We start from the raw sequence: 26887 nt of genomic DNA, 5'->3' as shown, positions 1-26887 counted from the left end.
GCACATTCAAAGCCTTCACCAAGTTGCGGTTGGTCTCGTAATCCTCAGTACGAAAGTGCAGCGAGCACACACGCAGAGGTTTTGACTGTTTAGCTCACTGGCGCAATGGCACGACACTAAGCCACTTCGAGCGTAAGGGTTCATTCCGCGGCACCCAGTGAAAAGACACACCGGTTTCCTTGCTGCAGCACTGGCGTTGTGCACCATTCGGGCATCCGGCAATTTCACACGCATGCGGCATTTTGTCGAACTTTCTGTCAGAGCGACTTTCACGAGCGCGCAAAACACGCACGGCAGTACGCGATCCCGAAACTACCACTAAGACGGGCGAGGCGCAGTCAAAGTGGTAGATATTCTCTGGCGCAGTTCGGCGAAAACGGAACCTTTGAACCACGCGCGCCGTTCCCCATGGCAACCCACGGAGGTTTTGTTTTCCATGAATCTAGTGGAAACGAACAAACAGCATTATTACGTCTTTTGATGCTCGGAATGTTCTTTTTTTACTGCTGCTAGTTTGATTACTAGTGATTTATTGTAGGCCGACTTCCATACGTCATCGGGATCACTTCGAAAATGTCCCACTCGTGGCGCTCATCATGTGATACATTTAGCTTAATTTCTCGGTAAGTAGGGCACTGCTGTTGATAATATTGCCGTTTTAGAAGTTGTCATACATTGGGCTTTCACTCTGACATAAATTGTTATTTGCCTTTAGTGTCCCTTTAAAGAGCTTCGCTCCTGAAAAAAAAAAAGCTCGTCGACAGATGATGCCGTAAATATAACTACAGCTATTTAAATATTTTGTGTCCTGCTTAATAGTTCATACGTTTCTGTAATGTACGAGGCGAGGCACCGAGCACACATTAGGGATGAAACGCTGAACGTATAGTGCCACTCAGTAGTCAAAAATACGAATGTTGGCTGTCACGCTGCTCCTTAACGTTTATCGTTGTATGCACGTCTATGCATACGTTTAGTTGTGTCATGATTCCTGAGAATCCTGAGATTATAGGATCAAGATGGATTGAAACCGCAGAGTTTGAGCTTCATACGCGCGGCCACATCATACCGTTGGACGAAAGCCTTCGTTGATAATAGTACAGTAATAGGCACGCTTGGTATCACGACCGGCTAACGTAGTCCGGCACACGAACATCGGTAACGGCAGTTATTCTTTACTGTGTGTTACTGGTCCCAGTTTAACAGCGCTAAATAAAAAAAAAATGAGGTTAGAACTAGCTCAGATTGTTCTCTACGGATACGCGAGAGCATGGTTGGAGTAAGATTCATTGAAGACAGTGTCGGTTATAATTGCGGGTAGCGTACTCAAGCCGACGCTAGTCAACACATAAATTCATTAACCATCATCTGACCAATATCACCATTCACAATTTGCGAGGAAAGGGGGGGGGGGGCGACGCTAAGATATACATTCACATTTAAATTAAGTGCGTGCGAAGACGTTAGATGCGTCAAAGTGCACGTCAGCTCATTCAGATTCCGCCTCGTGGGTCTGCCTGAGTCATAAGTCAACTCATGTGTGAGTCGCCCCGTGTTTGCGTAAGCATAATTTTGCAGAAATGAGAGTTTGTTTTTTATTATTCATTACTTTTTCGGCAGTCAACATCGCCGCGCATCGGCGGCTTTCGTCATCTAGATCAGCATGACATTCGTTTGACTTTTATAACTGTGTAGCTATATATATATCCCCATTCTATCATTAGGAACAAGCCACCTAGCCGCGGTAGAAGGCTCCGTGAAATCTACTTCAAAAGTGGCAAACTGCGAAAAATACCACCCAGTTAGCGCGTTTTCAGTGGTATTACGAGATCTTTCTTAACGAGCAGCGTCAACGGTACAGTTTGTATCGGGTATGCAGAATACACTCGAACGAAGCTAAATACCGTTGACCGTATTGTCACGGGGTCGTGACGTAGACGAAGGCAGCTGTCGGCGTGTTAGACTAAACTCTTTATTTGGCCGAACTTGTGGCCGGGAAACGGAAAGTCAAACTACAGCAATACACACTGTACACTGATAGCGGCGAACTGAACGTGCCGGCTTTTGTACATCATGCATTAAACTTTCCAGAGTTATCGCTGGCGCTTGTACAAGCTCTGGAATAATCTTGGCTATTCGCGTTCTGCGCGTAATCTTAACGGAATGATCTCAAACAGACGCGAAGCTTCTGAAGCATTGTGGCGTGGTCTGCGCCGAGCGTTGGTATGGTCGGGTTGGCGCCTCTTCGTAAATGACGTGAGGTACATATAGCGCTGACGCATGCGTCCTCACTTGAAATTCCAGGCTACCACCAAAATGCGCTTTATGCATTGCAATGCGATGATATCAGCGAGATCTGGTTTGTGTGGTAGCCGCCGCATGTGAAATATTTCGCTCTATCAAACGTGCTCATGTGTTCAAGTACACAACTTCAAGTAATATATATAATACATGGCTCAAGTGATACATCATATAACAACCGTATTTTCGTTTCTAACTTTACAAAAATAACTTTATAACGACCTGGATTTTGAGCTTGCTGGTGATCTTCGGAAATTAGCATGTGGTTGGGCCCTATCTTGTCTTGCGCTTTATGCGTCTATTTCTCGTATCTACAAGAATAACAAAAAAATTATGCGGGTGCATGCAGACATGTGCACATGTACGCAACAGTATTCCGTCGCACATTTTGGGAGCACGTGTCTCGAAACTTTTTGTCGTCCTCATAATAGTTTCCAAGTCCAGAACGTTCCTTTCTTTTTGTTTATTAAAGACATGCCGAGAAGTACGTCGCATTGTATTGTATCCTGCAAGTACTTAATTTGATCAGCTACTGTACCGGGCGAAACTTGCAGCGCGCGAACGAGGACACGGACGAAGAAAGTGAAGACAGGACGAAGCGCATCGTCCTGTCTTCACTTTCTTCGTGTGCTGCAAGTTTCGCCACGTGTAACCACCAACAAGCCCATTCTTACATCCTTTCTACGCCTTCCCGCCCCTCCCCCCGTTTAAGTAGCGTTTACCAATTTCGCGTGTTATTTGCAGTACCTGCGGCTTCGCTTCGGAAACAAGGTCGGAGTGACTGCCTGTGCCTGCTACTTCGTATTGAACGTGAGTTCCCCTTCTTTTTGGTTGGTATGGCGAATCGCTTGCAACTAGTTACACAACATAGGGAAATTAACCGTTTAAAGACGCAGGTCAGCTTGGTGGCTCGCTGTAAGAGACATTTGTTATGCTCAGACATCATACTCGTGAGATTGCTTTTGTTTTACGCTCTTGAGATATACAGAAGCATCGCGATGGAACATACACAGTTGACGACCTCCCCCGCCGAGCAAAGAGCTTGGACCGGGGTCATGCCTTGAATATAAGAGGCGTACACGCAGTGAACAATACTCTTTGCGATTGTTTTTAATTGACACGAGCCTAATGGATCGACGTGTATGACTGGCATTATACTGTGTGTCTTCATATTATTGTCTTTAATTTTTAACATATCGACCCCCTTGTCCCCTTGTCTTTAAATACATGAAAAATACTCGCATGGACTCTATATGTGGTGTTATGAGCGACACCCCCTCCCTTCTATACGTCACAGAGACATTCTTTCTAGGCATGCGATCACGTGTGCGCTTAGTGCTTTTGATTATTTCTTCGTTAAGTTTTCGTGGTTATTTGTTAGTTGAGTGATGATTCACCGGTTTTGACGCACCATGCCTCTCCATCTCTAAGCAAATAAATAAAGGAAGGTCATGCAGGCGCTAACGTACACAGTGATGTTAATTATTGCTGGTAAATTACCGTTTCAAAAAACTGTTTTTTACGTTTGCGCAAGATCGCCGATTATTGCCACAGTGAGTGAGCGATCAAAAGCCTGTACAAAAAGAAATGAACGGTAAAGCTGGAAACCAATTGTGAAAGTAAAATGGCGGACACCACGGGGAGGTGGAAATTGCTTACAAGTGAAATTTTCTTTCGTGTTCACTGCACTTTCTTCAGTTTATCGTCGCCGAGCGCTTCTTCCCCTGGTTCACTTTTGTTCGCTTGGTCTTTTGATTGCTACCAAGTTTATGACAGGTAGTGATAGGCGAGGAAGAGAGCTTAAGGGCGCAGTGTAGAAAGATCGAAGGAAGCAATTCGAAAAAGAGGAAAGAGAGATGTCTTTAACAAGTGCAAATATATTATTGTATATTTGAGCCTAGAAATAGTTCAGTCATTGATAATGCACGCAAAGCCACAAGTAAGAGCTGATTAATTATCAACTTATTGTTAATTATGCAATTGTCACCCCACCTTTACATACATTAGGGGTGTAGGGGCTAATATTCAAAATCAAGCTCGTACGCACACCACACAGTGCAGTACAAATAGTAAGCAAATTAAAGAAGTACCCGCCGCGGTGGTATAGCGGTTACGGTGCTCGGCTGCTGACCCGAAGGTCGCGGGTTCGATCCCGGCCGCGGCGGTCCCATTTCGATGGAGGCGAAATGGTAGAGGCCCGTGTACTTAGATTTAGGTGCACGTTAAAGAACACCAGATGGTCGAAATTTCCGGAGCCCTCCACTACGGCGTCTCTCATAATCATATCGTGGTTTTGGGACGTAAAACCCCAGATATTATTATTAAATTAAAGAAGTATTACAGATCCAGTTAGTGTGCGCTGAAAGTCATGGTACACAGTGATATCTCATCAATTCAACATTAGATAAAACAATATCGTTCGGTGATACAAGAACCGGTGATAATGCTAGTCTGTTCCATTCCCGCATTGTTCTTGGGACCGCCATTTTCGGCGGTTAAACGAATGTCTTCTTATTTTTATGCGTCGTGATGTGAAATTACCAAGGTCATGAAACTTCGAATGCACCAACCTAACCGTTCTGACTCGTATGCCTACGCTAGCGCTGTACGTTTAGTCGTTAAATGTAAAAAGCGGCCAAGTTAACAGCCCATAATTGCGGCACCGAAATTCACCCGTAAAATAGTTTATAGAATCTTTATTTCTCGTATAGTCTTCCGATAAACACACGTTAGTAGCGTCTGTCCTTGTCTTCATTGTTCTTTTGTGTTCGTTGAACTCACGCTAAATGAACACTAGGACTAAATGTATAGCCCAACAGTCAGTTCAACTGAAAGGGATTGCACAACTTTCTCACTTTATAAACTGTATAGCTTTGAAACTGATGCGTTGATTGATGGGCATACATACATACATAGTATAATTTTTCCTCGTATCTATTTGTGATCAGGTCTCATCTGTCCTGGCGCGACACTTTGAAAGCAACTCGTCACCTGGTGCGCAAGATTTACACAAATTCGACACGCAAGCAGGAAATCGCGAGAAATGCCAGCTTCTTCGGGGAAAACCAGTTATTCAATGATAAAGACAAACTCGCAATTGACATTAGAGTTGGCGATCACTGCCATTTACGTCGACCTTTGACGCTCAAAGATCAAATTAAACGGAGCGCGATTAATCTTACTGTGACGTCAATTGACTATATATACGCAGTCAACGGTGTGTTTCGTCATTGGATACTTCCATGTGCGTTTTCATGTTTGTGCGCGCACGTCAAATTAAGGCATTAAACTTGTCTAAAAATACCTTGCTGACGTCATTTCTGCTATTTTCCTTTGCAAGTACTTTATAAAGGCAGCCGACTGCTGCTTTAAAATTAGTTACTTGCAGGGCGGTCAACCTGTCTAATTTAGTCTGTTTTTCTCGAGGTTATGCACCACACGTCATTTCATTAAATGCCGATTTTTTTCCATGGCTTGTTGGGTGCGTCGATTATATATGATTTATGCGACTGACACGACGAGAACTCACGTGAGTTTGTCGTTGAATTCCGAGTGAACTTTCAGAGAGGAATCTGGGAGATGACGAAGCGGCGTGCCATGCTGGGCAGCTACGTCTCAGTATAGCGGAAATTTTACTGGGATGATGTGACGATTCTATGGCAATGATAATCATTATCGGATGCTGTCAGGGTGATCATGTTGACGGTAGTGTTTACGAAGCTGGTATGAGAGAAAGTTGAACAATATATATGTAACGAAACGTGGTTTCTATTTGAAGGCTGCCTCGACTTTCTCACGTCGCCTGACGTTCGCCTTCCTTTGCTCAGTTATCGCATCTTTCGATGTTCGTGTTTTTTGTTGTTTTTTTTCGCGTGACACGCACGTAATGGTGGTAGTCGTCATTACAGGGGCAAAATTAATTTGGTCGGTACCACCGTCATGCGTAAATACCAGCGGTCGGTGCGAGGCTACGAAGAGATGTAAAGCGGCTTCGACGATGATGATTATTATCTTTATAAGCATCACCTTTAAAGCACTGTGGTGGCTGCGTAATTCGAAGATTGCAGGTTCGGTCCCTGGCGGCGGCAAGTTATCGTTTCGTCCACTTTACTTTCTCCATATTTACATCATAATTAATACAAAGAACATCCCCTACACCTTCCTTATCATTATTGTCTGTTAGTTCTCATTAATATTAATGTGGTGACCAGTAGTCACCTAGTCTGTTTGTTACAATCACGCATTACTCCATATCATTACAGTCTGTCATCCCGGCTTTTTCTTTCTTTCTTTCTTTCTTTCTTTCTTTCTTTCTTTCTTTCTTTCTTTCTTTCTTTCTTTCTTTCTTTCTTTCTTTCTTTCTTTCTTTCTTTCTTTCTTTCTTTCTTTCTTTCTTTCTTTCTTTCTTTCTTTCTTTCTTTCTTTCTTTTTCTTTCTTTCTTTCTTTCTTTCTTTCTTTTAAATAACCAAGTTAAATATCCAAGGCCAAGATCATTTAATGAGTCAAGGCTGCGCACTATTCAAATAATCACGAGCGTCGTCGGCTCTATATATAGTGTTCGTCATGGGAGCGCTGACCTGTACGCGGTGCGTATGTCATGATATCTGTGAAAATGTATTATTTAACGTCACTACTGCGCTTCAAAACGGGATCATCGCGTACTTTTGTGTTAGGTTTGACGCAAATGGGCGAACTTTTAATGTTGACGCGCTGGGTAATTGCTCAGCAAAGTATTTTTGCATACACTCTGTTATTCGTATCAGAGTCGCGCGTCAGCGCCGCGGGTACATTTTATATTAGTGATATGCGCGCAATTTTATTTTCACCTACATTGCAAGCAGCATGAGGCGCGAGCCTAGAATAGAGCTACTCGGCGTCGGTACAGAGCCGCATTGGTATCCCAGGAAATGAAAGGGAAGATAAGCTATAGCGATAATGACGGCTCATAACACTTTAGTTAGATGTAACGACGCCTTTCAAAGATGGTATCCACGGATATTAGACATCGATCAGGACAGAGCGGCAGGTCGAATGGGAATCCAGTGCACGCAATAAGCAACAAATCCTTAACCTACTCTACGCGAGTTGAAGTCGTGTTGCCGTTAAAGGGGCCATGCAACACTTTCCCAAGTAATCGTCGGATGGCTTCATTAAAAGAGCGTATTGCCTCACGAATCGACTGCCGCAAAAATTTTTAGAATCGCTCAAGTACGAGCGGAGTTTCAGAGATTTGTCGCACGCTCCAAGCGCTTTCTCTCTCCTTTCGTACTGGCGAGCACGCTGAAAGCTACGCAGGGCGGGGGATGACAAGGAGGCAAGAAGATGCGTCCCTTCGTCAGAGCGCGTCATGACTTTGAGCACTTTCTTATCTTTTTGTTGTTGTTTTTTTTTTCGAACGCGCGGCTTACTTTCAGTATGATCGCGAGCGCGGGCACGTGGCGGCGTCCCGCGGCGGCCGCGGCAACTATGCAGCTCGCGATCATGGCCTCCGAGATGGAGCCCGCCGCGCGCCCTCCATCTCGGAGGCCATGCTCGCGATGCTCAAATCAGCCAGTGGCCGTGGACTTTGGGTTTATGGCGCGGTCATTTGGGTTTATGGCATCATTTGTCATTTATCTGAGAAGAGGGAACGATTTCTAGCTGACTTTGAGAACTAATTGTAAATTCCAGGCCGCGTTCTGCGCATAATAGTTGGCTCGCGTGTTCTCAGGAGCATCGACTACCGATTGGAAGCGTTTCCTGACCTTGCTGGAAAAGTGTTGCAGGGTCCCTTTAAGGGCGTTTTGTCGAAGTGTTTTCTGTCGCCTTCGCATAGCACAAACACCTTTGACTCGTAATTTTTTTCTTTATTTTTACTGCGAAGAGAACATAACCGAAGGGCGAACAGTGTCAAGAGCCTCTTTCGGGGAACCGCATTCTAACAATATGTCCGGAAATCGAGAAGTGTTTCCACGAACTATACAAAACACTCGTGTATTTCCACTCTAGTCTCCCTAGAAGGCGTTCTTAGATTTTTAGAGGTCGTTCGTCTTTTAAGCGAATCGGAAAAGACTATGTTGTTCCTTTCATTCTTTTCATTTTACATTTTCGCTGAACATTACCGCGTGGCTGGCCCATCAAATCCATTGTTGCTATTGCGCCGTAAAACTCAACTCACTAGCAGCTATTCGGATGTTCTCTCAGACGACGGCTTTTACCTATGTGCCACATAAACCGCAATCTACTAATATCACTAGTATAATATCACTAGTATCACATCAATAACTAAGGGTGATCTCGCAACCTTACATCTACCTGACCATATATAAGTTAACTAAAAAGTTGTACGTTTTCTTCCAGAGGAAATAATCATCGTAAACACCATGTGACATAAAAAATGCGTATTAAAAGCAGCTGTATTGACACAAGTATACGGCTCGCAGCGGAAGCAGTTGATCAGATGTTAAGACAGTGATAGCGATCGAATAGGTGACTATATGGTAAAAGTAAAAAGTCGGGCTATTTGTTCGCGTATACTTTGACGCGCAGCACTGAAAAACGGAAACACATGGCAGCGCCCGCCCTGCCTTCATCATGTATATGCTTCCGTTTTCAGTGCTGTATATGATAGAATGAACCAATTGCCATAACAAAGAGCAGACAAAGACCATTGTGTCAATCCATGTGGTGCGACTGTGGATCTCGCCTCGAAAGGTCTATAGCATTGGTTCCGCAAGGTGTGTGGGGCGCACGTGTACAGTACTCACGGATCCAAGCGCGACACCAATTTTTTTAGTGTATAACAACTTGTAAGCGCAATTGCTCGAGATAACCACGTCATGTCGCCACGAATCTGATCTCTAAAGGTAATGTTGGCTCTGATCTACGCGTTCGAGTCGAAACTACGCCGATGTGACCGAACTGAAGGCGGTAAACACGAAAACATGTGCATTACTTAGCCCTAAATTGCCCTATTTCAATCCGTGAGTACTGTACATCTTAAACTCCCGCGGAGAATGCAAGTTACACAGCGGCCAGCCTGTCTGATCCACTTCTTGTTCAGAGAAACTGCATATCACATTCTCGCTGTGAAGGCATTGTCCCCGGGCTTCACCTTTCAAAAGGCCAGTGCACTATGCGCAGGTCTTCTAGTGAATGTTTTGACGGTGGGATAAAAATTAATAATACTCAAGTGAAAAAAATGCCACACCTGCGCGGAAAGCGCAGCACAATCACAGCGAAAGCTGGAAGAGCGGCATTTATAGAGCCTGTTGTAAACTCTCTTTGGGGCTACTAATACAAGTACACTTGCCATGTACCCACTACACCATATAGAGCATAATTTTTGCGAAGTTGGGAAGCACCGACTACGCCACTATTCGTCATTTTGCGGAGAAGCGAGGTACCCGGTACACATCTGTGAGGGATTGCGTGCACGTTGTTGATGCGCCGGCTGATGACGATGAAGAATTACGGCTGAGCCCTTTGTAATGGGTTTGGAAGCTTTAAACGACCTACTAGTTACGTAATTCACATTGTGTGACGCCCGGTCGTTATTTCACTCTCCTTAACGTGAGAAACAGAGATAGAGAGGGGGAAAGAGCTCTATTGAGGCCCTGAGGAAATGGATCATGGGGACCCTTATGGGATTCCTTGGCTACAAATACAAATACACTGCGAGGTATACCAGCGGTGGAGGCGGCGGTCAACTACAGCGCCAAAAACGGCAGTTGTGATCTCATAACAGCTTTCGCGCTAAAAAGAGTATATTATTTACAGGCTGTGTTAACTGCGTAGGTATTAAATGGCTTAGTATTAAAGGGACCGACAACTGGGCAGAACGTGTGATTAGATCCCGGTGGAAATGGAAAGACCGCGAATTACACTGACACATTCAAGCATCCTTTTCGCGATTTGAGAAGGGTTATGTTTTTAAATTGCATTTGAGAGACACAAAAACACCGGTACGTCGCGCAGCCTAACGGAAGAGCCATTTATGCGCACCATTTATTATAGTGCTCAAAGTTTTAGTACGTATACATTATTATCCATCCGCGTTCTATTCTGTGCTGCATACGAAGTAAAAGGAGGTGACGGGAAGCGGCGCTGCCTTCGCGACAACTGTGGAACATGTTGAGCCGCAGCGCACGTGCGCAGAGTGCACGCATGCGCAGCAAACCGCATTGAGCAAACACGAACCGCGGTCGCGCTCACCTCCCACTGTTTGCAGCATGCGTTGTGTGTGTATGACATTGTGGTCGCCGCAGATAAAAAGAAAATCTGATTATAAGTGTATCACGGCGTTTTCCGCGTTAAAGGGTGGCATGGCATTGGAATTATTGCGCAACTACTTATCGCACCGCACCCAGTTTGTGAAAATCAACAATGTTAAATCAGGCGTTGCAGATATTGGGTGTGGCGTCCCACAAGGTTCCATCTTAGGCCCCACCCTTTTTCTTCTTTATATTAATGATATCATAGAAGTGCCAGAAACACTAGATATCGGATTATATGCCGACGACACAAACATTTTCTTCTCGTCTGGTAACATCTCTACTCCTATTCCTTTAATTATTAATTGGCCAGAATCGCTCTCAATATGGCTCCCGGCTAATCAACTCAGCTTAAATGTTAAGGAAACGAAGTATACGGTTTTTACTCCAAATAACAAACCAGTTGAGTTTGGACTTTATTTATTGTTTCAGTCGCAACCACTTGAAAGAGTGTCTGAATGCAAGTTCTTGGGAGTTCTTTTTCGTGAGAACTTGCGATGGAGGCATCATGTTAACTATACTAAACGAAATATAGCACAACTAATCGGCATGTTGAATAAATATCGATCGTTATTGCCTTCAAAGCTTAAGCGTTAAGAAACCCTATTAAGAATGCAGAACAAGTGTATTCGTGTTATCCATAACCTCTCCACGTGTGAACACACTTTTGAGTACTTTCAGCAGGATCGTATTTTGCATATCAGGAATATGTATAAACAAAAATTATCTGAAGAAGCATTTTTTAAATTTAAAAGTAACCGCCAGAACTTCTTTTCGACGTACACCAAAGTCACAACCAATTACACGTTAATATCTAAGAACCCTGTTAAAACGAAAACACGAACCAACTACAGAAACCAATTATTACAATGGAAAATTCCTAATCTCCTCAATGATGAACATTCGCAATTTGATATTATGGGACGTTCTCTATCTCTGTCAACATTTAGAAAAAATCAAAACTTTACTTTCTCGGAAAATAATTTGTTTTGTTCGAGTGCTACATAATGTTTTTTTTTCATCTATTTGTTGCTGTGCTATCAAAAAATATCTGGCTCCAGTTATAAAAAAATCGTGTATCTATACATTTTCATTTGTGTTTGTACTTATTCGGTTATTGCACTTTATTATGCTTCATTGAACTAATTCATTTGTAATTGTCAAATTTATGTACATGCACCTATATATGTGCATATGCCTGTGTGCGCGCGCGCCTGTGTGTGTGTGTGTTTGTGTGTGTGTGTGTGTGTGTGTGTGTGTGTGTGTGTGTGTGTGTGTGTGTGTGTGTGTGTGTGTGTGTGTGTGTGTGTGTGTGTGTGTGTGTGTGTGTGTGTGTGTGTGTGTGTGTGTTTGTGTGTGTGTGTGTGTGTGTTGTACGCTGTTGCCTGCTGTACTCGTGTTGCCAGGAGCCTAGTCAGGCGTGTATAAACACGTCTTTTGTTCCGGCACCATGACAATTCATGTCTCATGTATTGTCAAAACTGTAAATAAACTTCAAACTTCAAACCATTTCGTGATAGACACCCTGACCGGTAAGCTTTCCGTTGAACTAAATAAAACAGGTACCATAAAAATTGGTTGCCGGTTCCTTTAACACTGCGACGGCGCTTGCGTAGACGTCTTCGTGCATACAGAATGCGTGAGCGCGAGCACGAGAGGCTTTGTAGCACCGTGGTTTGAGAGAAATTGTATTGCGATGTCAACACGAAAACATATAACCATACGGAAGCGACAGTGCGTGATGAACATCATATGTTACGTTTTATGCGCATATTTGCTGACAAAGAAGGGCAAGGCATTTGGGTCTGCAGTTTAGCCGTGTGTCGCCATGAGAGCGGTTAACCTTTTGTTACACTCGCGTCCACATATGTGGACAGAACATATTAGCGAATTTTGATTAAGCTAGCCAACGTCTTGTTTCGAAAATAGATTTGAAATTTTGGCATTACTCCATGCAGAAGCTCCGCGCATTAGAGTATGCTGGAGTAATACCATCGTTTTAAGCCAAGGCGTTGGCTAGCCTAATTATAATTCACTAATATGTTCTGTCCACATATGTGGACATTGGAATACAAAGGGTTAAAAAGCAATCGACCTCTCTTTGTAAACAATGAAGTGTTTTCTTCTTGGTCTCTAATTTATTCTCCTTTTATTTACGCCTCTACGATATGTAAATGAAAGAAACTAACATCTATTGTCTTCTTCTCTTTTTTGTTTTCTTGCCCCTGAATAGCAAATGCAAGGAGCAATCAGCATATTCGCAGCTGGTGTCACCGTATCCATGTGTAAGCACTCGTTTATTATCTATATCTATCTATCTATCTATCTATCTATCTATCTATCTATCTATCTATCTATCTATCTATCTATCTATCTATCTATCTATCTATCTATCTATCTATCTATCTATCTATCTATCTATCTATCTATCTATCTATCTATCTATTCTATCTATCTATCTATCTATCTTATCTATCTATCTATCTATTCATCTATCTATCTATCTATCTATCTATCTATCTATCTATCTATCTATCTCCGCCTACGTATGGGTGCTCTTGTGGTCGCCTCCTTAAATTGGTATATACGAAAATTGGCACACTAAGTTGTGACTGTATGACGAACATGACTGACAGGTCATGGCAGGAATAACATGACATGCCTGTAGTATACGTCATGAAACCCTTTCCCAAGGTCACGTGTGGCGCATACCCGCAAAGCACGGCCCATGGAATGTCGGTATGTGCCACAAGTCGAGATGAGTTGAATAAACTTTTATTTGCCCAACCGTCGTTACGTGTGCCCTGGGCTAGGCTGCCAGGGATCCACCGTTCGAGGAACATCTTCCGAGGTCCTAGGCGACGGCCCTGGCCCTCTGGAAGGCACACTCCTGGTCCTCGAGGGCCTCGCTGAGGAGGGCGCCTTGCCATCGTTCAGCCAGGTGCACCGCTTCATAGGGTCCTGCAGTTGTCTTCCTCCTTTCTCGTGGCCTATCTTCCGCGTTTCTCTTGCATTCCCAAAGCGCATGGCTGATTACTGTCTATATCAACCCAGGAACTGCGAGATTGGACATTGGAAATCTTAAAGAAACAGCGTTAAGGAGCTCGTGTCGCAGAAATTCCGGTGCCGGCGTCGGCGCGACGTTGTCGGTGAGCGAAAAATCCCGGTGGACGCAAAGACTAAAAATCGCGATTCGAGCCGGTATCGAACCCAGGAACTCTGCGCGGCAGTAAAGTATTTTAACACAGAGCCACGCCAGTGCTTGAAATCGCTTAGAAAGAGACCGCATGCAGACGTCATGTCGCGCCAACGTCATTTGCTATTACAATGTTGGCTGTCCGCTTTTATAACAATGTAATAAAGATTACGTATGTACTCCTCGCTCGACCCCGGAAGAATATTACGCCAACTATGGCAAAGACATAATCGCAACGTAGCATGCAGTTCGTTGCGATGAAACTAACGGCTCTACTCGAACGTGAGTGCTCACGTGGGACCATAAGCTACCCTTTCCTAGTCGATGTGCCTGGTAAACGCACGATCTGTACTCAACTACAGACCGTGTCGTCGATCCACCTCGTAACGTTTGGCTCAAGGAAAAAAAAGCAGCATAGGCTGCTACTCGCTGATGCTTTGCATGAAATCGATTCTCACTATGCGTGGAATCTGCCGGAACTTCTTTAGAAAGAGAACTGTCCTGCATATATTGTTGGGTGATTCCACGTAAGATCGAACAAACGATGGCTGGTCGACCTCTCAAATTTATTTGAAAATTTTATATAAAATTGCCTGATGAGTGGAAAGCAGAGATCCGCAATTTGTTTCGCCGCCAAAAATTTTTTCGAACCACAGGAAATCAATAATGACGAAGAGGTGGAGTGGAGCGCTCATCCGCTCTGCTGTTTTGGCCAACTTTCGTTATAAATTGCACAAAATATATTAAAGTTAGGTAGCTGAAATTTATTTACCTAAATATATGCATGTTTTTGCTTCTGCTCAGGTATTTTTAGTTTTTATGTGTAGTGTAGATGTTTTTATAAAAAACCTCAAAAATGGCCCAATCGACAAAATTTTCTTTACTTTGAAGGTCTTTATCTCAAAAAAGCCTTGTAGCAGAGCGAAAAAAATTCTGCATTACGTTCTTCGCATGCTTATCTACCAAACTGCCAAATCTTGTATTATATAGCTTTTCAGTAAAGAGATATGATCGGGCTAACTTCAAGAAAACACCGAACAATGAAAACTTCTGACAACAATTAAAAAAAAACCCCATTTTTTAAATTTCTTAAACTTTGTCCACTTATTCTTCTCCACATCAGCTTTCACAATCATTAAAAACATGTTGCATAATGTCGTTGCACTAATAGTTACGGCCCCTCCAATGAGACCCTTTGGCAAGGATGGGCAATTCCGACTTCTTGCCCAGCAAGTGTATAAAATGCAGGCAGGATTGAATTTTTAATAGTATACGTTGTTGGGCTACTTGGTTCATAATCTTCAAAATTGGCTAGCGCGAAAATCGACAAGGACTAAGAAGGAACACTGATGAACACTAGTGCCTGTCCTGTACATTAGTGTTCCTTCTTAGTCCTTGTCGATTTTCGCGCTAGCCAATTTTGAAAAAGGATTGAATTTCTTTTTATTAAAAGGCCAGCAGGTACCTAAAAGGTGTCGCCGGCACTGAAGACGTTAATTTTGAAAATATTTGGTCACTGCAGCGGCCGCGAGCGCGGGGCTATCGACCAGGCGCGCGCACCCGAGATGCTCGTTGTAAGAGACGGCGCAGTGAGAGCTCGTTTTCGCGTCCTCAGACCGATTGAGTTCGAAACAGCAACACCTCTCGGGTGACTTGAACGCACGTGCACCGGTAGTCGCAGTGATCTGGTTAATTGCGTCGATTTCGTTTTCAGGGGGCATAAGAATGTCATCGTTAAACTGTGCGTTCCGTGAAGATCTTTCATTGCAGTGGTAGCAAAAGCACGCGTAGCACAAGTAGTCCGTCTCACTGACAGTCACTGATCTTTCGGGCGTTAAACGTTCCTTCAAAGCATTTATGTCTAGGTCGGTAACTCTGCGAAATTTTGGCTTCTTTGCAATAATTAAAGGAGTACTGACACGATTTTGAGACATCGCAAAAGGGACATTTTTTGCTTCGTTGGTATGCAGTGTCCACGCTGTCCACACACTGGAGTCGGAGAACACGTATAAAATATTTTAATTTGACTTCGAAGTTTTCGTCGCTGAGCATATGCAAGCCAGCCACACTGCAAGGACACTATCCCGACAAGTCAAGACAGTTCCTCCGAGTTCGCGAGTTCTGCGTCCTGCATGCAGCCTAAATCGTAGAAATCACTGTCAGGGTCACTGGACGACAATTCACTCATCGTTGTCTATTGCACCACGAGCAGATGACGGATTTCCCGCTAGTACGTCGCGAATTTCTGTATCTCCGTGACGTCACACTGCTATGAAACGACACTGAGAAGCCACCCCCTCGATATCGAAACCGAAAGTGTCTTTTTAAGGTGGCGCTAATTAAAATATATAGGATGGATCCCCAGGCACGACAATAGTCGTTTTAGGTTTCTCGACATCAGTATTTTTATTTAGAGCAACAATCCGAATTTTTTTAAATTTGTGTCAGTACTCCTTTAAGCTTCTTGTGCTTCGAAAGGTAGTCTCCACAATAGACTCTTCAGAGCTATACTTTCTCGTCATGAGACGCACAGGAGGAGTAGAGTAAGAGCAAAGCACAAGAACTATCCGCGCCGAATGAAGTGTGAACAGCGCACCGAACGCGCGGCCAGTTCACGCCGTCTGCTGCCGACATCTAATATAGACAAGCGCATCCGGTTACCGATAGTTTTGCTTTTCTTTCCTTTGACAATCCATATTTTGCTTTGCCACTGGAGCGCCACGTTCATGCTTTCCACTGATCGCAACTGGCGCAGCGCAGTTTCTGTGGCAGCAGCGTGCGTGAAGCGAGCGCTCATAGCTCCCTTATAGAGTTTTCATCTTGCTTCCATCTCCGCCGTGTTATCAGCGCCTAGCTGAGATGCGAACAGAGGGCGGATAGAATAGCGAAGCTCCAGTGCACGTGCGTTCAAGTCACCCGAGAGGTGTTGCTGTTTCGAACTCAATCGGTCTGAGGGCGCGAGAACGAGCTCTCACTGCGCCGTCTCTTACAACGAGCATATCGGCTGCGCGCGCGCCTACTCGGTAGCTCCGAGCTCGTGGCCGCTGCAGTGACCAAATAATTTCAAAATTTACGTCTTCAGTGCCGGCGACACCTTTATAGGTACCTGCTGACCTTTTAATAAAAAGAAATTCAATCCTCCCTGCATTTTATACACTTGCTGGGCAAGAAGTCGGAATTGCCCATCCTTGCCAAAGGGTCTCATTGGAGGGGCCGTAACTATTAGTGCAACGACATTATGCAACATGTTTTTAATGATTGTGAAAGCTGATGTGGAGGAGAATAAGTGGACAAAGTTTAAGAAATTTAAAAAATGGGGTTTTTTTTTAATTGCCGTCAGAAGTTTTCATTGTTCGGTGTTTTCTTGATGTTAGCCCGATCATACCTCTTTACTGAAAAGTTATATAAATACAAGATTTGGCAGTTTGGTAGATAAGCATGCGAAGAACGTAATGCAGAATTTTTTTCGCTCTGCTACAAGGCTTTTTTGAGATAAAGACCTTCAAAGTAAAGAAAATTTTGTCGATTGGGCCATTTTTGAGGTTTTTTATAAAAACATCTACACTACACATAAAAACTAAAAATACCTGAGCAGAAGCAAAAACATGCATATATTTAGGTAAATAAATTTCAGCTACCTAACTTTAATATATTTTGTGCAATTTATAACGAAAGTTGGCCAAAACAGCAGAGCGGATGAGCGCTCCACTCCACCTCTTCGTCATTATTGATTTCCTGTGGTTCGAAAAAATATTTTTGGCGGCAAAACAAATTGCGGATCTCTTCTTCCCACTCATCAGGCAATAATATATAAAATTTTCAAATAAATTTGAGAGGTCGACCAGCCATCGTTTGTTCGATCTTACATGGAATCACCCTGTTAATTCATACAGTCGTTGTCTTTTTTAACTGAAACGAACGGATAATCTGCCGGCCAGCAGAGACACTGCAGGCGAATGTTCATTTGCGTAGAAATTTTTTCCCTGGCAATCAAATATGTACAGTAAAACCTCGCTGATACGATCACGGCTCGTATGAATTTGGGGGTGATACGAATTTTTCTGTGGTCCCGGCCAAGGCCCATTAGCCTGCAATGTATTGGAGTGCGCTTGTGAACCGATTTGCACCCCACGACGTTTGATACGAACGTACGCTGGCGCGCAGGTACGAACAGGTGCTGTCCGAAGACGCGGCAGTCATGCGCGGGCGCGGACATACGCGCTGCGTGACCCATGAATGGTGCGTCGTTGCCTCCGAGATAGTGCGCGCGAATCTTGGAGGCCTTTATGCGACTTCGCGTTTAGATTACAGATGACGTTGACGTCGCGCTTTTTTTTTTTTTCGACGCGTTGACGAGCGCTTCTGTGCTCGAGGCAGCAGCGTCGTTGCACTGTGTTAACACGTGCCTGCCACGTCAATGCAAGCCATGTCCCCGCAATCAGACGTTCTATGAAACAATACTGAAACTTGGGCTGCGGGTCCATCATAAAGTCCCATGAAACGTGGACGAGCATCCCAAGAGACGAAGCGGACGGTCTTCGCGAAGGAGCTTGGCCTCTATCTATCCTGTGCAAAGCGCTTCTTAAGTCTTTTTCGCCGCAGTACTTTGGTGTCATGCAAACAAGCGTAGTAAAATTAGGAAGGGGCTACTAGCGGTCGCGGGCCACAGCACATCTGGTTCATTAATTACAGACGCGCGCATGCACCGTATAATTACGAGTACAAGTATGATCCTTGACATCTAAAAACTTCACTGGCAATCATTCAGAGCTGTTCATGACGTCGCTGATGTCCTGAGAAACACTAAGTCAAAACGTATGCCAACTTTCTTTTGTCGCATACTAATTTTTCATGTGTTCTGGTGATACGAATTTCGGATGACACGAATATTTTTTGTAACCCCACGAGATTCGTATCACCGAGGTTTTACTTGTATATATGAAGTTTTTTTTTTTCACTCGGGGCACCTCCGCTAAAGAAACGTTCTTGAAACTAGAGGTTTCACGTGGTCGTGATGCTGAAGAAAGCAGCAGTCGGCAGGTTTAAGACGAAGCTTTTTATTTGGACGAACCTGTGCCCGGAAACGAATAGCCAAAGTACAAGCAATAGACGCTGTAAACTGATAGCGGCGAACAGTGCGTCGGCTGTCGATAATCTGATCAGCAGTAAGGCGCGTCGGCATGTATACTTGCGGCATCGAAGATTTCAGGCTTATCGTTGGAGACCACGTTAGTTCCAGAATAATTTCTACTGTTCGCGCTGCGCGCTCAAGCTTATTAACAATCCAATACAATCGCGAATGTTTGACTCTCCCGCGCGGCGCGCGCAAGACAGTCTTTACTCGTGCAACGGGTCGGTTGCACGAAAGCGCGCGTGGCAATATGACGTCGTTAGCCATACGTTGTAACATCCTGTTGTTCCCTGAATTTCGAGTATGGTGCTTGGTCAAGTGCAAAACGCTAAATGTGTGTCGTTCTGTACGCTTACACAGCTTTCCACCTGCCACTTGTATGGAGCTGCGTGGCCATCGGTTTTGCCGGCACCATTTACACTGCGCTGGTAAGCTCTCTGCCTCTTTTCGTATACGTAGGTCTTTACATCGAGTGCCCATTTCTGCTTTTTTTTTAAATTTAAAATTAGGTTGTTATTTTTTTCAACACAAATAAATACATGAGGCTAAGTGAACTTGGATTTGTGTGGAGCCCGGCTGAAATATCTGCCGTTAAAATTTTTATCATCCTTAATGTTCAAGAAGGCTTAAGCAGACAGCTTCTCATTGCTCACTTTCTGCCGAGAGTCTGAGCGTTATTATTATTATTATTATTATTATTATTATTATTATTATTATTATTATTATTATTATTATTATTATTATTATATTATTATTATTATTAGTAGTAGTAGTAGTAGTAGTAGTAGTAGTAGTAGCAGTAGTAGTAGTAGTAGTAATTTTTTGCGTGCGCCAGCGGTATGACTTTACAGTCGTTCTCGGGCCCGTTAAACATGCAATTGATTGATTGATTGATTGATTGATTGATTGATTGATTGATTGATTGATTGATTGATTGATTATTGATTGATTGATTGATTGATTGATTGATTGATTCTCAAATGTAACACACGCACTTACAGGGTGGTCTCCGTGCCGTGGTGTGGGCGGACGCCGTTCAGGGTGTGCTCATCCTAGTCTGCCCGCTCACCATCCTGGTGAAGATTCTGTACGACTCTATCTTCGATGTCACTGCCGACGCTACAGTCGCCAGGCGCCCATTCGGTGACATCGACATCAGGCCCTACTTGTTTCGGTGAGCCTCGCAAAGCTTTACGTTGCGGTGGCCTACTTCAGAGATTATAATTGTGCTGTTAGACGCATCTTTTCTTTTCGGCAACCGGATTTTGACTCCCCACCCTTCTTTTCGTCTTCCCCATTCCCCTTCTCCATGGAAAACCAGAAGTGTACAAAACCAGAAGGCTCTCTTCCTGTTAACATACCTGCCCTTCCATCATTTCTCCATTACCCGCCGCGGTGGTCCAGTTGTTAAGGTGGTTGACTGCTGGCCCGAAAGTCGCGGGATCGAGTCCCGGCCGCGGCGGCCGTATTTCTATGGAAGCGAAATGCTTGAAGCCCGGGTGTTTATATTTAGGCGCACGTTAAACAACGACGAGGTGGTCAAAATTTCCGGAGCCCTGTACTATGGTGTCTCTCATAATCATATCGTGGTTATGGTTCGTAAAACCCCAACAATTATTATTATTATTATTCTTTTTGCCCGCCTTATTTTCCTCTCCACCCTTCTTGCCGTATTCCCCATTCTCCGTAGCACACCAGAAGGTAAGGAAACCAGGCAGCAACTTTGAATGCTGGCAATATTTGAATAGTATAGGGCCCGAGTTATAAGTGGTAAAATACGTTACATTTTAAAATTTACTATACGTAGCGCATATAAGGCCGCATAACAAGCTGTTAAACTTAATAATTAATCGAACAGAACGTAATACGTAAATTTAATCATGAAGTGCGGCTTCTCGGCAGTGCGATTTTTTTTTTCAGTGGCTTCGCGGCATAGCACTACTACACCGCAGAAGAACTATCTTTACAGAAAGCTTACGTGCGGTCAATCGCACGTTTTACAGCGAAAGCTGTTATGAGATCATTTCAACGGCCGTTTTTGGTGGCGTAGTTGTCCGCCGCCGCCGCCGCCGCCGCCGCCGCCGCCGCCGCCGCCGCCGCCGCTGCCGCCGCCGCCGCCGCCGCCGCCGGTGTCCGTAACCACTATCGCTCGAAATAAGAAAAAATTTCCAGGATGGAACGGGGTTCGAACCTGGGTCCTCTGCGTGGGAGCCCAGTGTTGTACCTCAGAGCCATGCCGGTGCTTGGAACTGCCTTGCAAAACGACGCTATACAGGTCTCATGTCCAGAAGGAACCACATTAACATATGTAATTTACTGTGGTAGAAGAGTGAAATAACAACCACGCACCACGCAACGCGAATTCTGTAACCAGGCGTCACACAATGCGAATTGCGCAACGAGTGGGCTGTTGGATGCTTCCAACCCACTACAAGGAGCTCTGCAATAATTCTTCATCGTCATCAGGCACAACACCAACAAAGTGCGCATGATGCCTTACATGTTTTTAGCAGGTACCACGGCTCTCCGTTGAATGACGAAAAATGGCATAGTGGCTGCTGCCCTACTTCACAGAAATTATGATTTATAGCGTAGTGGGTTCCTCGCAAGTGCACTTGCATTGGTTGCCAAGGAAGCCCATGAGCCCATCATCCATTTCCTCAGGGTCTCAACAAAGTTCTTCCCCCCTCTCTCTGTCTCTCTTTCTCACGTCAATGTATGTTATATTGCATGGTGGGAGAGTTAAATAGCGACCGGGCGTCACACAATGCGAATTACGTAACTGGTGAGCCGTTTAAAGCTTCCAGCCCATTACGAAGGGCTGAGCCACAGTTCTTCATCGACATCAGTCGTCACGTAAACAAAGTGCACATAATGCCTTACATATGTGTAGCTGGAACCTCGCTTCTGCGCACAATGACGAATAATCGCGTTGTAGGTGCTTCCCAATTTCACAAATATTGTGATTTATGGCGTAGGGGGGACCTTGCTAGTGTACTTGTATTAGTAGCCCCAAGAGAGTTTAGAACGGGCTCTAAAAATGCCGCTCTTCCAGCTTTCGCTGTGACCGTGCTGCGCTTTCCGCGCAGGCCTGGCATTTTTTTAGTTCATTTCGAATACTTAGAAATTTCGACTAATTTAAATTCGTGTCGAAGCGAGTTCGAGTACTGTAATATTCGTTGTAATATTCGAAGCGCTCGAATGTTCGCCCATGCCTAGTAGTAAGTACTAATCATCGCAATAATTGATTTCATAAGAATGAAACGCCCTCCATTCGTCAGTTGAATAGATACAACACCGGTATGAACGTGCATCTGCGAATGACCGAAAATGTCGATTAGCACTTGTTTCACAGAGTGCACGTTTCAACAGTTTGTTGTGGGGCAGTTGGTGCTCCGTATTTAATTAGAACTATAAAACAGGTGTGTTCTTCATTTAAAGTAGAACGCTTCTGATTGGTGCGCCCTGAATGAGTTATCGGCGTACTTTATTTTTAAGTACACTTTCTCGTATTCACACTGATTGGGTGTGTTGTGAATGTGATCGACGCGTGGCATTTACTAGACGAGTTAACTTCCATGCGTCATATATTTTGATTATTATGTTTGACGAAAGTTCACATGCTGTGACCGCCACCCTAAATACAAATGTATCGTGCGGTCATGTGGACACGGGTTACTTATATGGTGTGCTCATGTGATTATGTAGATTGGAAAAAGCATTAAAGTTGTGGAGAATAACGGCTTTATCTTTAACAACGCAAGCTAAATAAGAACAACTTTCACATATTTATTGTTCACCCTGTGCGGTTAGTATAGCGATAAAACTTAATTGTTGCCCGAGTTCGATTCACTTAGAGTAGTAAATAAATAATTAGTAATTTTTACCTGAGCTGTTCGAACATCCATCCAGCATACCCAGATCTCTGTCACGTAGATTGTGTTATGTTTCCTAGAATTTTGAGCCATCGGAATCAGCGATATGTGGGGCCCTGTATAATGAATGGGAAAGCTTGCCCTTGTCCTGAATATGCGTCCTCTTCTTCTGTCGCCTTGTTTCGATCTTACAATCTTAGTAAGCGCGCATTCGCAGGACAAACCTGGACTTCACATCCGATGAGAACGTGTGGGCATGCGCGGTGGGCCTGCTGGCCAGCCACATCTACCGGGTCGCCATGGATCAGATGGTGGTTCAGCGGTACGCGGCCGCCAGGTCTCTGCCTGAAGCACAGAAGTGAGCTTCATTATTGTGATTTCTTAAAAGCGGTAGATATTGCATGCAGTTATAGATTTCACGGGGGAGCAGATGCGCATTTGTACCGGAATGCCCCCATTCGCGAAACGTCAAGAGTGTAGATGGATGGTCTAGTTGCCGGTCTAGCATTCTAGTAGAAGAGCCAGAGTAGGGACTAGTTAGTTGTACATAGTCGAAATTTGCAGTGCGCTACTAAACACACACACAAAAATGATGTAACCAATGTTCTGTCCCCTTGTGCTTTTAGGGGCGAAGCTCCTTAAGGCGGCACCCGTTCGTCCCTCGTAGTCGTAGTAGTGCGTAACCAGTCGTAACGCTAGTACCAGATCTTGACCTCCAAGGCGGTGCCGGTGGGAGATTTTTCCTGTGTGTTGTTGAACAATCAAAATTTCGCAGCGTGCGCGTTAACTAAAAGCCGAATTCTTCTGTCTCTCATTCCCCATTAGCAGCCATTGGCATGTTCCAGTAGGAAACGTTAGTAGAAGTATAAGTGTAAGTGTTAGCTAAAAGCCGACTTCTTCTGTATCTCATTCCCATTAGCAGCCATTGTTTACCTCCAAGGTAGTGCGTGGTGAGATTTCTCCTGTGCGTGATTAAACAATAAAAATTTTGTTCAAAACGCCGTTGATTGATGAAATAAACCAACGAAAGACGCCAGATGTTTTCTAAAAGCAGAACGAAAGAACGCCAGATGTTTCTAAAGCAAAACGAAAAGACGCCAGCTGCTTAATGAAAGACGCCAGATGTTTTCTAAGCAATGGTTTTCTAAACAATGAAAATTCACAGCGTACATGTAAAATTAAAGTGAGCTGCAAGTCGTCATAACTCATCGAACCTTTAGTATAAACGCGCCCGATCTCACGTCGGTGATGATGTACTGGGCAGAATTCGCGGAAGATTCACGGTTTACCGATGAACCTCCGCAGCTTCGCCCACTCATCATCATTCACTCCGTGGATATGCTGTGATTTTTTCCTGTGCGTTTTAGTATTGTGCTGCAAATTTTAACATTATGGTGGTTTAGTGCAAAGTAAGAGCAGACATCAGATACCGTCACGAAACACGAAGACTGGTGCAGCACGCACAAGGCACCAGGCTCTCTTTATGCCGTGCTTATCTGGCGTCCGTTCACAATATATATACGTATAAGCCCTTTTCACTTTGAATGAAAGATGGCTCGTTTGCCTAAACCTCCGTAACGTTAGCGACGTCGGGTTTGCGCGATTAGCCGAAGTTCACCGTGAAGCTTAAGAATGAGACAGAAGAACAACAGGAATAAACCATACTGGTGTCGCCTCGCAACGCAGATCTTAAACTTTTTTTAATGCAGAATCTCTGATTCTTATGTCGTTCTTTTTATTTAAGTGGAGTACAAGGGTTCAACCTTGCTTGTACAATAAAATTTGGTTTTTGCTCCTTCGAATCAATTTCAGTGCTCCTGAATAATAAAAGTTTGTTAATACATGCGACACCTTATAATATTGTGCCATTTCCCGGGTCATCCACAAAATGAACGTGTAGGCGCATTCGTTGGCATTCAGATAGCCGGTTTTGTGTTCGCTTATGGTGAGAGGTTTTGGAAGCTCGAGATTTCTTCACAGGACAGTGATGGCTGGAAGTGTGCTCCTGGTGGTGTCCACCGGCTTCCTGGGAGTGGTGGCCATGGCTCTGGTCTACTGGTACCGCGACTGCGACCCCATTCTTTCTGGCACCATCCACAAGATCGAACAGGTATGGTAATAGGTATCTAATAGGTATCCAGTACATGCGTACACGCTGTTGCGACCAGCCTTTGCAGGCACCGGAGACTCGGGAGGAAGATGCAGAGGCAGCATGAAGAAACTCAAGGGAAACTTAACGTGGTTTATTTGCATTATTTACATGGCGAGCCTTTCTTTCATTATAAATGGTCCCTGTTCCCTAGATCCCTAGATGGGGGAATTGCTACAAGTTAGGATGGTCCAATCACGTCAAACACACAGAATTAATGAGGTCAACGTACTCATTGCGGTGGCCCGCCCAGGTCAACGTCCTCGACGAGGGCGTAGCCACCACGCTCTCCCCTTGTGGCGCCAAGGGGTCCTTTCTTTACATGAATAGGCCGCAGGATGATGGGTCACACGCGCGGGACACCTGTACGCATCGAAAGGTCCGTCGCCCCGAAGTACCTCACAGCCTCACAAATGGTCATCATCCATGCTAACGCCGTTGTCTCCTCAAGGGAGATGTGGCGACCGGAAACCATTATGGTCGTCTCGTCGAACCTTGATGTGTCGGACTGCATGGCGCCTCACTTTCCATCTTGGGAGGACAATTCGAGTGCTTGAACGGCTGTCAGCAGGCAAGCAGACTTTCGACTAGAGCACTGCACGGGCCGGATTTTACGGCCCGGGCCCGGCCCGGGCCCGCTTTATGAAGCCCGAGCCCAGCCCGGGCCCGTGAATCCAAGCCCGAGCCCGGCCCGGGCCCGGGCGTACTTGACCGTACCCAGCCCGAGCCCGGCCCGGGCCCGGGCGTTCATTACTAAACTAATCCAGGGCGCGCTTGTTCGTGATCAGGCCCGACCCGGGCCCGCTAGAGGATATTAGTTGTTGATGATGATGATTAATGATGCCGTGCGCTTTGTAGCGGGCGATCGGACGGAAAATCCGGTGTGTACATGCATCGATATGTTGCTTTGCCCGCGGTGGTAGCTCAGCGGTTATGCTGTTTCGCTGTTAAGTACTAGGACGCGGGTGCGATTCCCGCGGCCACGGCGGCCGCAATTTGGTGGGGGCGAAATGCAAGAACACCCGTGTATATACTTATCTTTAGGTGCACGTTAGAGAACTCGAGGTGGTCGAAATTGATCCGGTGCCACTACGGCGTGCCTCGTAATCATATCGTGGTTTTGGCACGTAATACCAAGGAATATAAATGAAATGTATCGTATGTGTCAACCTCGAATAAAAGACCGAAATCTTTATGCCTCCCATGGAAACAACCGTGATCTGGCCCATTGTTAGTGCTGTTAACATATATATATATATATATATATATATATATATATATATATATATATATATATATATATATATATATATATATATATATATATATATATATATATACGTGTCACTTCAGCTTGGCACAGTATACCTTAGACCATGGAATGCATAACATTCGCGGGTGCTCGAAGGCCCGACTTACGCCTTTTAATGAGCGGGTCCGAGTCCGGCCCGGCCCGCAGCCTCAAGCCCAGGCCCGGCCCAGGCCCGCGGCTTCAAGCCCGGGCCCGGCCCGGGCCCGCACTTCAAGCCCGAGCCCAGCCCGGGCCCGCCGGAAAACGCTTCGGACGGCCCGGCCCGGGCTTTCGGGCCGGCCCGGGCCCGTGCAGTGCTCTACCTTCGACGCCTTGTTCGAAGAACAGTTTCTCCTAGAGAAGAAATTTGGTTCCGTCTTATTTCTTTCTTTTCCTCCTCCTCTCCGTCTCTCATCTCCTCTCTTCCTCTTTCCTTCCTCCTCTCCACTTCGCCAAGCAGAGTTTTCGTTTAACGCTCGCACCCGCTGTACTTGAGCTGTACTCGGTTTTGGGTCTTCCCCAATTCCTGTGGCGCATACCCGCCTGAGGATTTTTGTCCACGTTGGACGGACTTACGGTCGGCTTAAGCAGCTCCGCTGTTAAAAAATGGAAAATAAATGGGAGGAAGAATGTGACACTACTTAAAGTCGGTCTTTAAAACCAGTTGTTCGTAAGAAGCGCAGCAACACTA

At 44.8% G+C, this 26887-nt stretch overlaps 1 protein-coding gene across 1 annotated transcript in view; it reads left to right on the top strand.

Moving 5' to 3' along the window:
- LOC119387080 (sodium-coupled monocarboxylate transporter 2) overlaps positions 1-26887 on the top strand; it is a 41251-nt gene that overhangs the window by 10994 nt on the left and 3370 nt on the right. The window contains exons 2-7 of the mRNA XM_037654384.2: positions 3046-3111; positions 12788-12839; positions 19242-19309; positions 19883-20055; positions 22974-23114; positions 24737-24866. Of these exons, the coding sequence (XP_037510312.2) occupies positions 3046-3111; positions 12788-12839; positions 19242-19309; positions 19883-20055; positions 22974-23114; positions 24737-24866 (630 nt within the window). The remainder of the gene's footprint in view (positions 1-3045; positions 3112-12787; positions 12840-19241; positions 19310-19882; positions 20056-22973; positions 23115-24736; positions 24867-26887) is intronic.

Source organism: Rhipicephalus sanguineus, chromosome 3, assembly GCF_013339695.2.
Source record: "Rhipicephalus sanguineus isolate Rsan-2018 chromosome 3, BIME_Rsan_1.4, whole genome shotgun sequence".
NCBI lineage: Eukaryota > Metazoa > Arthropoda > Arachnida > Ixodida > Ixodidae > Rhipicephalus > Rhipicephalus sanguineus.
This window is presented reverse-complemented; position numbering and strand designations above follow the sequence as displayed.